This window comes from Phalaenopsis equestris, unplaced genomic scaffold (genome assembly GCF_001263595.1).
Source record: "Phalaenopsis equestris unplaced genomic scaffold, ASM126359v1 Scaffold233486, whole genome shotgun sequence".
NCBI classification, from domain to species: Eukaryota; Viridiplantae; Streptophyta; class Magnoliopsida; order Asparagales; family Orchidaceae; genus Phalaenopsis; species Phalaenopsis equestris.
The window spans coordinates 102,629-115,493 of NW_018251430.1; the positions used below are offsets into that span (position 1 = coordinate 102,629).

Below are 12,865 nucleotides of genomic sequence, written 5' to 3' on the forward strand. Positions count from 1 at the left end.
TTTATTACATTTTCTAAACTTGTATTGAAGTATTAGTAGCATTACTAGTAAAATTTTCATGAAGTTCTTTTTCATATGAATGTTATAAATATCCTTGATATAACAAATTGCAATTCTTCTTGAACTGAATAGAAATTCAAAAATCTTCAAATTGATTACTATGTATTCTTAGACTTGGAGTTTCAATCTAAGTTATTAAAGGTTTTTCTTAAATTTTACTATTTTATTTACTAAACTAAAATATAGAAGTTTATAAGTTAGTCTCTATACTAAGTCATATTTTTATGTAGTAAAAGGGTTACTTGAAGAGAAGAAACATTTAAGTTTGGTGGATTTTGATACGCCTAAAAAAAGTGCAATTTTTCATTTGCTTTTACTACCTATATTTGGTGATTTTCAATGATAATGCACTTTAAAGGAAGGTATTTTGTATATTTTTTAGTTTCAGGTACAAAAAATAGAGTTTTGGAGAAAAAGAAGCAAAAATTTATCCTAAGTCATGTTTTTATGTAGTAAAAGGGTTACTTGAGGAGAAGAAACATTTAAGTTTAGTGGATTTTGATACGCCTAAAAAAAGTACAATTTTTCATATGTTTTTACTGCCTATATTTGGTAATTTTCAATGATAATGCACTTTAAAGTAAGGTATTTTGTATATTTTTTGGTTTCAGGTACAGAAAATGGAGTTTTGGAGAAAAAGAAGCAAAAATGATGTAATTTAGAGCAAAACCGAGCAAGAAAGAAAATTTTGTCCTAGCACATTTCAATATGTATTTCTATGTTTAATCTATTTTACACTTCTCACACATTTTTAAATGAAATTACACTTTAAATAAAGGTTGTTTCATGCTTATTTTGTAGGTTTATCTGTTAGGAATGTAACGCAACTGAAACAGGGCGAAACAGAGCTAAAACGGAGTCAAACGAAGGAAAATGGTAGAGCTGCGTAGGGTGGGCGCCGACAGTGCCAGAGACGGCGCCTGCGGAGCTGAAGAGCAAAGAAACGATAAGAAAATGGCGCCGACAGTGACCAAAATGGCGCTTATGGCGCCCGACACTGTCATGGATCAATTTTTGGCGGTTTTGGATGTTCTAGAAGGCTCCCAAGTGATTCAAACACCCCATGAAGCAATTTAATGAATGTAGACACTTGGATAAGGCTCTTGAATGAGGAGACATGTCTTTGGGATGAATAGATTTCTCTCTTCGAAAAAATGAGGGAATTTGTGTCTCTTTAAAAAAAAGGGCCTGGCTCCTTTCATTTGCATGCGTGTGTGTGTGTGTGTGTGTGTGAGGGTGTGTGTGAGTGAGAAAATGTGGAGAATGTTTAGCGATCTTAGAATAGAAGTAAAAATGTAGATTTCTACCTTTTTGGAGAGATTGGTGAGGGGATTTTGAGAGAATTTGTAAGGGAATGTTCTAGCATTGCATGAATCAATGGGAGACTTTGTGGGAGAGATTTTCATCTTTCTTTCAAGGGTAAAAAGTTAAGTATTGTGTTTTTCATTATCTTATGATTTTGTGAACACTTATCTAATGGATGTGCTTTGATGTAATGAAGTTTTTTGTTGTGTTTTCTTCGTGCTTTGTGATGTGTTTCTCTTACTCTTTCTTCTTCTTTGGAAGTAGTGGCATGAGAGAATTATGCCAATATTTTCCTTTTAATTTTCTTTTACAATGAGTAAGATTCATGTTTTGCATTTTGGGATGCATGCTTGAAGAAGTTTTAATTATACATTTTGGGATGCATGCCTGAAGAAGTTTTAATTATAAATGTGAAGGTTTTTACTTGCACTTCATTTACATTACAATACAGGTCTATTGTAGTGTTAAAATTCGTTGTAATTGCATTAAGACCCAAGAGGGCGATGTAATTCTCAAAAAAGTGAAACCACATTCAAATTTCATGGATGGTGAAGTTTATGGGGGGTTGGATGCAAATAAATAGGGAAATATACTTTGATGGGCATAGAATTAGAGATTTTAGAGTGACAGACTAAAATCCCCAATTCGGTTTTAGTGTTCAGAGGAAGGGAAGTGGGAGCTCTGGAGTGGGAGCCAGTATCCTCCTAGCCTAGTCACGAATTTAGGGACAAAACCTGAGATTTGCCAATGATTTTCTATAACACTGAATAAGGGTAGAGAATTAAAATTGCTCCTATTTGACATATACAATATTTAATGTATCTCATTCCTTTGCATTATCTAATTCACTACATAAGAATAGTAGTTTTTTTAACATCTTAAAGTTCTCCAAACCAACTCATCCAAAAAGGGTTACCTTTAGAATTTAATATTTACATTTAGGAATAGTTACTATCCTTATTTTTAAAATTCGCATTTTGGAGTAGTTGCTAGATAAAACATCATTTTAATCGACATTCCAAACTAAGGACTAATAGTAGTAAACTGGAATTTGACTAAGGACATCTTTCCTCACTTCCTTGTGGGATCGAAAATCGGGGCTTAATCAGAAAGTCCTATATTACTTGAGCGATATGTATACTTGCATTTAAATCGTTGTGACTATATAGAATATATAAAATTAAGCATATAAAAAAGTTGCATCATCTACTAGTTAATAGTTTATGGTTATTAATGTACCTGGGATGATGGAAAGCCATGGACATCTTAATTGCCTGCATCACTCTATGATTTAAGTTACTCCACTTATAGTTTCCAATTTAGAGATGCTTAATTTAGGGCTTCACCTCGATCTAGAAATCTATTACCTTTAGATTAGGATGTCTCTAAACTAAATCCAATCAAACTTAACTCTATCTAATCAAACTTAACTCAATATTTTTCAAAATCAAACTCAACCTAACTCTAACTTAACCTAATCCTTTCAAACCCGAGTCTACCCAATCCAAATCAATCTAAATCCATTCAAGATTAAACCTTTCCAAATCCATTCAAATCAAACCAGATAAAATTAAATTCAAGTTCAATTTTTTTTCTCAAACCTAACCCTTGATTCAAGCTTTGTACCATTAATCTGACTGTCAACTATTGGGCCCATTCCTAAGGGTGCAAACATTTTTAAAACTCAAGTGAAGTCAACCATTGTCCATGTCTACCCCTTTTATGTATGTCTTCAGCTCTATCATTTCACAAACAATCATTGATGAATAGGAAGTATATAAGGCATAACTTTAACCAAGAGTGTTCTTAAGAATAACTCTTGAGATGTAATTAACTATGAGAGTATCTTTTCATAGGGATACTATGTTAGTATAAAGAGACTATAAACTAACTTTATTATTGATTGAAAATTAAAAGTTAAAAACTTCAATATAAGAATTTCAGTAAAACGGTTGTCTCATTTTCATGTAAAACCAAATTTTTAGTTAACGTTGGTTCAATCTTTAATAAGTAATTTCTAGAAATTTTACAAAATTATTTAATATAAATTAGGAAAATAAAGAATCAGTAATTAATTTGCTAAAATTTTTAATACTGATTCTCATGGAAATATATCCTACTCACTTTATATTACTTACGTGGCACATGCATTTATGTATTATATGTTGTTGGCAGATTTTTAGCATATGGTATATTATCTTACATGCATATAGTGCTTTTGCAAATTTATGTGTCATTTCATTTTACTTGTAGATAATCGCTTATCAATCGTATAGTCATTAAAAGTTTCATCTGGTCATCTCGTACAATCATTATAAGCTTCATCTTGTAGAACAATTAAAAACATTTATTATATTATTAAAATATCAGCAAAGATACTCTTAAAGTATACATTTCATACATCCTTTTATTCATACATTTATTTTTAACAATAAGCAAAAAAATATTTATGAGAATTGAAGTGAAAATTAAATTCTAAGTTTTTTTTAAATAATTTGAAATATAAAAGGCTAAGTTTTTAAAACAGTAATTTTCATAATCTAAATTAGATGAATCAGTACTTAAAAAGAAATGACTGAAGGTATGCCTATTGTACAATATCTGAATGATTATAATATTATCACAAATCAATTATGGTCTGTGGAAATTGAATTTGATGATGAGATATGTGCACTGATCTTGTTGTCTTCATTGTCAAATAGCTGGGAAGCTATGAGGATGGTTGTTAGAAACTCTACAGGTAAATCTAAACTTAAATATGAAGATATTTGTGATTTGATTTTGGCTGAGAAGGTGCGCATGAAAGATTATGACAAGATCTCAAGTTCGAGTTCAACATTAAATGTTGATTACAGAGGGATATCACATGACAGAAACTCAAACAGAAGAATATCAAAATCAAAGCACAGAAACAGGAGCAATTCAACGTCTAATCAGAAAGCAACTTGTTGAAACTGTGGCAAAACTGACCACATAAAGAGGAACTGCAGAAATCCAACGAAGACGGAGAATGATAGCACAATCATGGCAACTGAAGAAGCATAAGATGCACTACTGCTGACAGTTTATACTTCTGTTGATGACTGTATACTGGATTCAAGGGTTTCAATCCATACAACTTTTCATCGGGAATTGATGCAAAATTATGTTGCATGTGATTTTGGGAAAATATATCTAGTAGATGGAGAAGCTTTGAATGTGGTAGAATGGGAGACATTGAGACATTACACTTCCGAACAATAACAAGTGGACTCTGCAAAAGGTCAGACACATTCCTAAACAAAAGAAGAACTTCATTTATGTTGTGCAGCTTGATGAGTGTGGACATTCAATAGTGTTCCCAGATAGAACCTGGAAGGTTACTAAAGAAGCTTTGGCACTAGCTCGGGGTAAAAAAATAAGTACGTTTTATATGACTACTGGTTTAATTAACAGTGTTGATATTATTGTTGCAGAAAGCACAACAAAGTTGTGGCATTGCAGACTTGGCCACATAACTCAGAAGAGTATTAAAGAACTTTTGTTTAGAGGCGTGTTACCAGAACTGAAGTCAGTTGATCTCAGCCTATGTGAGATTTGCATTATGGGGAAACAGAGGAAGATCAGTTTCTTCAAAATTGGTAGAACACAAAATGTAGGAAAACAGGATCTTGTACAAACAGATGTGTGGGGAGTTTCCTAAGTAGCATATCTTGGAGAGTCTCGTTACTACGTCACTTTCATTGATGATCATAGCAGAAAGGTATGGGTCTATTTCTTGAAGCATAAATTTGATATATTTAATGTGTTTAGGACTTGGAAGGTCATGATTGAGATAAAGATAGACTTAAAGCTAAAATTTCTGAGGTTTGATAATTGTGGTGTGTATATTGATGGTGGGTTCAAGAAGTATTGTGTAGCTCAAGGCATCAGAATGAAGAAAACCATCCCAGGGACACAACAACAAAATGGTGTTGCAGAGTGCATGAAGAAGACCATTCATGAGCAGGACAGAAGCATGAGATTGCACGTCAGACCACCACCTACTTTCTGGGCAGAAGTGGTCAGCACTGTAGTTTATTTGATAAACATTGCCTGAGGAGGTCTAGATTGGGAAAAAGTTCAAATTTTCTCACCTTAAAACCTTTGGATGTCTTTCTTATGTTCTAATTAATCCTAATGCTCCAAGTAAACTTGAGGCTAAGTCAAACAAGTGTTATTTCTTTAGCTGTGGAGTGAGGCATATGGGTATCGTTTCTGGGATAATCAAAATTGAAAAATCATAAGGAGCAGAAATGCGATTTTCAATGAGAATGTTATGTGCAAGGACAAGTCCAGTACAGTTTTTTAAATATAGGTATGAATTTGGGGCATTCGTAATAAGTGTAATTTATTGATCAAGTGTTATCTTTTGAATGATATCAAAATAGTCTAAATTAGATGAAAACTGAGCAATGTGTGTTTATTTAATTGTTAGAAGTTGATCTCTTTTAACAATATTTATATCTGTAAGTGGGCCCATGATTTCTAGCCCCAAGTACGTGGAAACTCAGTATGCATATATAAATTTTTCTTTTTGAGTACCAATTTATCTAATTTAATATAATAAAATAACAGTTTTAAAAAATTTAAACAACAAACTTCTTTATTGCAATTTTAGAACAACAATAAAAAAAATATTAAGGAATCTGATGCAAATCAATAAGACGTTCATGAGTGCCCAATGGCAACAAAATTAGATCTTTCAACTCCTTACAAAATATGTACATTCATATTTTCTGTCGTTCATATAAACCAAAGGACGGCAAAAGGTCAAGATACCTCTTAGAAAATATATCGGAATTACGATTAGTAGCATATATTTATTTGGCCCGTAGAGAAGCTATGGGGAGGCAAGGAGCGGAGAGGTGATCTTGAAATCTTACGATATGAAGGAGGAAGTTGGTGAGATGAATCAAAAGGACAAGCACAAAGTGCCATTTTACATGTTGTTCTCATTTGCTGATACTACAGACATATTTCTAATGATTCTGGGGACTGTTGGAGCGCTGGGAAATGGAGCTGCTTTTCCTATCATGACAATTCTATTCGGAAAGATAATACAGGCGTTTGCAGGAGCTGAACAAAATAATGCCGTTACTCCAATGGTTTCAAAGGTACTTTTTCTTGATTTTTCCGGTATTCTATGCTTATTTTGCAAGTAGCCTTCTATTTTTTATTTTTTTTTTTTTTTTTTTTTTCTTTCTTTCTTTAGGGTATGCAAACAATATCTCGGATGAGAATTTTAGTTTTTATTATCATTGGTATCAGAACACCTTATGAGCCTGAAGATATATATACGAGAATTATTTTGTGTTATATATAACAAGATACTACATCACGGGAGCCATATTTTGAACTTATATAGAATAAAGTGCTACAGAGTGGGAGCCACATTTTCAATCCATTGGGGCCACCATTAGAATCTTATACTATGTGGATAATTATGAGTTAGTAATTTTAACAAGGATGCTGATTACTTAAGTGGAATAATTATTTTGAAGCCCATGAATATGATAAAGTTGAACACTTAAACAGCAAGGCCTTTTTTGGTATAACGGTTAAAGTTTCATTAGGAACATCAAAATTACGGGTGATCATGCAGCAACACTTATAAGATGGGTGACTTTGTGGGAAGTTATGCCAATGAGGCAAAATCATACGGCTATTAGGCTGAAGCGCACAATATCTTGGTCGAAGAGTATAGGCTATAGCTAGATCAATTAATTTTTTTGTAATAACTCATTGTTTAAGAAATTTCACATGATGTTTATTTCTTGCTAACAACATTAAGTTGGTGGAAAAAGATAAAAACTATAAAAATAATAGTTTACCCAAGAACTATACTTTTAATTAAATCATGACTTATTGAATAAATCATGTTTCTTAGACTTCTTCAAAGTTGGTGATTATCAGAAAATAGTAGGCCGCAGAAGGATTTATTAAAATTAGAACAGATTGAGCTAATTAATTGAGCATGCATAGCTATTTTAATGAACAAATCACTATTATTATGTCGGAATACATTAATGATTGGGAAATAAAGTTATTTTGAGATATATAGAGCTAGAAACAGATGAGTAGATGGAGATAGAGAGAGAGAGGTAGAAAGGGAATACCCACAAATGGAGAGAGAAAGAGAGAGAAAACTATAAAGCTAAGTTCACATAACCTTATTCATTTCGGACCAGATTTAGCTTATCCTTTTTCAAGGTTATATTTGAACGGTATAGTTTACGACAACCTGATGCTAACAATGGAAAAAATCAATATGAATGCTAAATATATGACTAAATTATCAAACCTTAGAAAAACGGTCCCAATTGAATTAAAAAAGGTATTGATTACACAAATTATCAGTTTCATATTAATTCATAAAACAAAATCCTTATCATGCAATTAATATTATAAGAATGCATTGTATTTTTTAATCAAATTTTCTTCTTATTTGATCAATTATTTTGCATTCATCTTTTTAATTTATACTGACCTGATTTTTTTCTCCGAAAGTATCACTTTAGGGAGGATAACTGGATTATAGCAAAGAATTTTTTTCACTTTGCTATAAAAAGTATGTGTTATTATGTGAGGTCTGATTGCGTTAATCAATTGTTCACTCTAAGCTCTTAGTTTTACCTATTAAGCTTAACGGTGAGTTTCTCATGGGATTCGGGGTCTTTTCTTCTGTATTGGGTTGGAGAGTGTTGCCCACGAAAAGTTTTTTTCCCATACCTGGCATCCCAATGGCCAGACAACGATATTGCAACGCACGGTCCAAGTTTCAGTACTTACGAGCATGAGAGTGTTGAGACCAACAACGCCCAGTCTAGATCCAGAAATCAAGCGTGTGACATTGCAACACTCCTGATCCAAGGCCTTGGCTTCCATTGAAGCGCCGCAACGCCATTTGAAAGCACCCTATAACGGAAATTAAGTCGTCGTTTGATAAAATTTTTAGTTTTTGTTAATAAGAGGGTATGCAATCTTTTATTTCCCCGGTTTAAGGAGAGGAGAAAAGCATTCTGAACTGTTTCAAAGTTTGGAGAGTTTGGAGTATGGTGTAATTTCTATAATGAGACATTAAATCTTTTGGTACGATGTGGTTCATGCCTTTTTCCTGTTCTTTAGTCTTTCCATATTAAACATTAAATTCTTTGTATTTTCTGTGCTTTTTCCTAGCGTTTTTTAGTTTATGTATTTCTATTCAAAATTTTATTTCGCATCTCTCACAACAGTTCATTATTCTGTTTATGCTACAGATAACTCTCGAGTATATCTATTTAGCAATTGGCTCAGGAGTGGCATCTTTTCTCCGTAAGTGAAATTACCATGTAATCACCTAATGGTATTTCTATGCATATATAGCTTATTACATGTGTTTTTATTTTCACCAGAGGTGGCATGCTGGATGGCTACTGGTGAGAGACAAGCAGCAAAAATAAGGAACTTGTACCTTAAAACTATATTAAGGCAAGAAATAGCTTTCTTTGACAAGGAAACCAACACAGGAGAAGTTGTTGAAAGAATGTCAGGCGATACTGTTCTAATACAAGATGCCATGGGTGAGAAGGTACGTACAAATTAATATCAATACTCATCCATTTATAAACATAAAGTTTCAAGCTGCTGATACCAGGTGTTTTTCCTTTCTGAAATGTATATCAGGTCGGTAAATGCATTCAGCTAATGTCAACATTTTTTGGGAGTTTTATAGTAGCGTTTGTGCAAGGATGGCTTCTATCCCTCATGATGCTCTCTATAATTCCACTCTACATGATTTCTGGTGGAATAATGTCTACATTTCTATCAAAGATGGCATCGAAGGGCCAGACTGCCTATGGTGAAGCAGCAGTGGTCGTAGAGCAATCAATTGACTTAATCAGAACCGTAAGTAATGCACTCTTTACAAACATGTATGATAAATAAATATTTCAATGAACAAATACAACACTTGCAGTAATATTTACAGCTGTGTTCACTTTCAGGTAGCATCTTTCACTGGGGAGAAGCTTTCAGTGACGAAATACAGTAATGCACTAAGAAATGCCTATGCTTCCTGTGTTCGTGCAGGACTGGCTGCTGGACTGGGCATTGGCTCTCTTGTTCTCCTCATGTTCTGCGGGTACTCAAGTTCTGCGGGCACTCATGGGGTATATGGAATGGGGCAAAGCTAATATTAGACAAAAACAAAGGGTACACTGGTGCGGACGTCATTAACATTGTTTTTGCAATCCTGACTGGTTTCGCGTAAGTTTCTAGCATCTCAATGGTTACTCATCTATAAGTGTGTGTGTGTGAAAATATCAAAGAAATCAGCATGGTATACTGATGTTAATGGTGCAATCATATTGGTCCAGTTCTCTAGGTGAGGCATCTCCATGCTTTTCAGCATTGGCAGCAGGACAAGTTGCAGCATACAAAATTTTTAAAACGATCGACAGAAAACCAGAGATTGATGCTTATGATACAACTGGTAAGAAATTGAATGACATTCGAGGAGATATTGAATTCAGAGATATACATTTCAGCTACCCTGCAAGACCAGATGAACAGATATTTAGAGGATTCTCACTTTTAATTGAGAGCGGCACAACTGTAGCACTAGTTGGAGAGAGCGGGAGTGGCAAGTCCACAGTGATTAGCTTAATTGAAAGGTTTTACGACCCGCAAGCTGGTGAGGTTCTTATTGATGGAATAAATATTAAGGAGTTCCAGCTTATGTGGCTCAGGGGTAACATTGGGCTAGTGAGCCAGGAGCCTGTTCTTTTTGCCTCCAGTATTCAAGATAACATCTCTTACGGCAAGGATGATGCAACAACTGAAGAGATTAGACTTGCCGTTGAACTAGCTAATGCTTCAAAATTCATTGGCATGATGCCCGAGGTTGATCTTCACCTTCCAATACTATTATGTTGTTGTTTTAAATACACGAACGTCTAAATTCTTGAACTGGTGATCTACAGGGACTGGATACCATGGTCGGAGAGCATGGAATTCAACTATCTGGGGGCCAGAAACAAAGAATTGCGATTGCTCGAGCTATTCTAAAGAATCCAAAAATATTATTGCTTGATGAAGCAACTAGTGCTCTTGATGCAAAATCTGAAAGAATTGTACAGGAAGCATTGGATAAAGTCATGAAGAACCGTACGACTGTTGTAGTTGCTCATCGTTTGAGCACAGTGAGAAATGCGGAATCTATTGCTGTTATGTGTCGGGTTCCATTGTTGAAAAAGGTATAAATCCTGCCGGAGATACAGTCAGTAGATATTTACCAAATGTTGCTCGCTTTTAATAGTTTAGAAGCAGAGAACTACGTGTGGCTTTTGAGTATAATAAAATGTTATTTGTCTTGACTAGGTTCGCATGAGGAGCTTGTAAAGGATCCAAATGGCGCTTATAGCCAGCTTATTCGTATGCAGCAAATGAGAGAAAACTCCAATCTATTAACTCAACCTGCTAATGGCAAAGCAAAGTCTTACTCTGCTGATGGATCCAGCCGTTCTCGTCATCACTCCATTAGCGGACAATTTTCTTCAGGGCACAGCAGTCAATCCTACTCATTCTCCAGGGGACTGGGACTCTCTATTGAAAGTGCATCAGGGCACCAAAACGAACAGCAGAATCCAGAAAAACGAAAGGAAGTTCCTCTCAGTCGCCTTGCCAGCTTAAACAAGCCAGAGATCCCACTATTGCTGCTTGGTTCGTTATTTGCAATAGTTAGTGGGCTTGTCTTTCCAATTTTTGGATTATTACTATCCAGTGTTATAAAAAGTTTGTATCAACCTCCAAATAAGCTCATGAAGGAGACTGAATTTTGGTCCCTAATATTCCTATTATTCGGAATCATTTCTATGGTGGCAATTGCAGCAAGTTCATACTTCTTTGGAGTTGCTGGATCCAGATTGATAAGAAGGATTAGATTGATGACATTTGAAAAGATTGTTAACATGGAGATAGCATGGTTTGATGATCCTGAGAACTCCACCGGAGCAATTGGTGCAAGATTGTCATCAGATGCAGCTACGGTTAGAAGTCTGGTTGGAGATGCCCTCTCACTGATTGTTAAGAATATCACCACCATAATTGCTGGTTTGGCAATTGCTTTTAATGCCAATTGGCAACTCTCTCTTATCTTTTTGGCAATGATACCCCTCCTTGGTCTCACTGGATTTATCCAAATGAAGTCCATGAAGGGATTTAAAAATGAAGCAAAGGTGTGTCTCTATAGATTAGCATAAATTATTTATTTACATGTATGCAACATATTCGTACTGCAAACTTAACAATGAGTTTATGTGTGTGCTCGTGTATATTTTGTATATCTTAAAATTGCTGCATATCAAGTATGAGGGAGCAAGCCAAGTTTCTAATGAAGCGGTGGGAAACATAAGGACAGTTGCTTCATACTCAGCTGAAGGGAAGGTCATGGAACTGTACAAGAAAAAGTGTGAAGGGCCTATGAGAACAGGGATAAAAAAAGGAGTCATTAGTGGAATTGGATTTGGAGTTTCCAGTTTTTTGATCTTTTGTGTTTATGCAACTAATTTTTTCGCTGCTTCAATCCTACTTGATGATGGGAAGATAACATTTGACCACGTGTTTATGGTATGTATGACTTCCAATTAAAAATATTAAAGCAGAATCTCATTTACATTCTTTTCTCAATACTGCCTTAATATATTAGGATTTATGTGAGAAAGATGCAGCAGCGCCATGCATGGATGATTTATTTGAATAGTAAAATTTTCAAGATTGTGATGTGTATATTGTCCATCTTCCAGCGAACATTTAAGAATTCTCTACTAGAAGAGAAATCTAGAAGATGCTATTGTGTATTCTCTTTCGCATTTTTTTGCTATTAATTTGTGTGCGCTAATTACATGTTTCAATATGCCTTACGTGTAGGTATTTTTTGCCATAACATTGGCAGCCTTAGGAATTTCACAGTCAAGCAACCTAGGACCAGATTCTGGCAAGGCCAAGGCTGCAGCTACTTCTGTGTTTGCAGTTTTAGACCTCAAATCTAAAATTGACCCAAGTGAAAATTCTGGTGTGACTGCTGAAAAACTCAAAGGCCATATTATTTTCACTCATGTAAATTTCAGTTATCCCACAAGACCTGATGTTAAGATCTTTAAGGATTTATGCTTGTCTATTCAATCCGAAAAGGTAATTTTTTCTTTTCATAAGCCCCAAAAATGCTTGAATCGCCATTGAAGCAATTATGAAGTTCTAATGGTTTCTCTTCTGCTGACAGACCTTAGCATTGGTGGGAGAGAGTGGATGCGGAAAATCAACAGCAATTGCACTATTGCAAAGATTTTATGACCCTAAGTCTGGCCATATACTTTTAGATGGAATTGAGCTTAAAAAGTATAATCTAAGGTGGTTGAGGCAGCAGATGGGTTTGGTGAGTCAAGAACCAGCAATGTTTAATGATACAGTTAGATCAAACATTTCATATGGGAAGGAAAAAGAA

General features: G+C 34.6%; 1 protein-coding gene across 1 annotated transcript in view; it reads left to right on the plus strand.

Moving 5' to 3' along the window:
- Nucleotides 1-12,865, plus strand: part of LOC110038678 (ABC transporter B family member 21-like) — a 20,315-nt gene that overhangs the window by 6,852 nt on the left and 598 nt on the right. Inside the window, 16 exon segments of the mRNA XM_020743573.1 lie at nt 4,676-4,754; nt 4,821-4,914; nt 5,158-5,407; nt 6,222-6,500; nt 8,643-8,697; nt 8,778-8,953; nt 9,049-9,270; nt 9,369-9,518; nt 9,521-9,630; nt 9,741-10,266; nt 10,347-10,593; nt 10,596-10,619; nt 10,744-11,618; nt 11,731-11,991; nt 12,292-12,555; nt 12,644-12,860. Coding sequence (XP_020599232.1) covers nt 4,676-4,754; nt 4,821-4,914; nt 5,158-5,407; nt 6,222-6,500; nt 8,643-8,697; nt 8,778-8,953; nt 9,049-9,270; nt 9,369-9,518; nt 9,521-9,630; nt 9,741-10,266; nt 10,347-10,593; nt 10,596-10,619; nt 10,744-11,618; nt 11,731-11,991; nt 12,292-12,555; nt 12,644-12,860 — 3,829 coding nt within the window.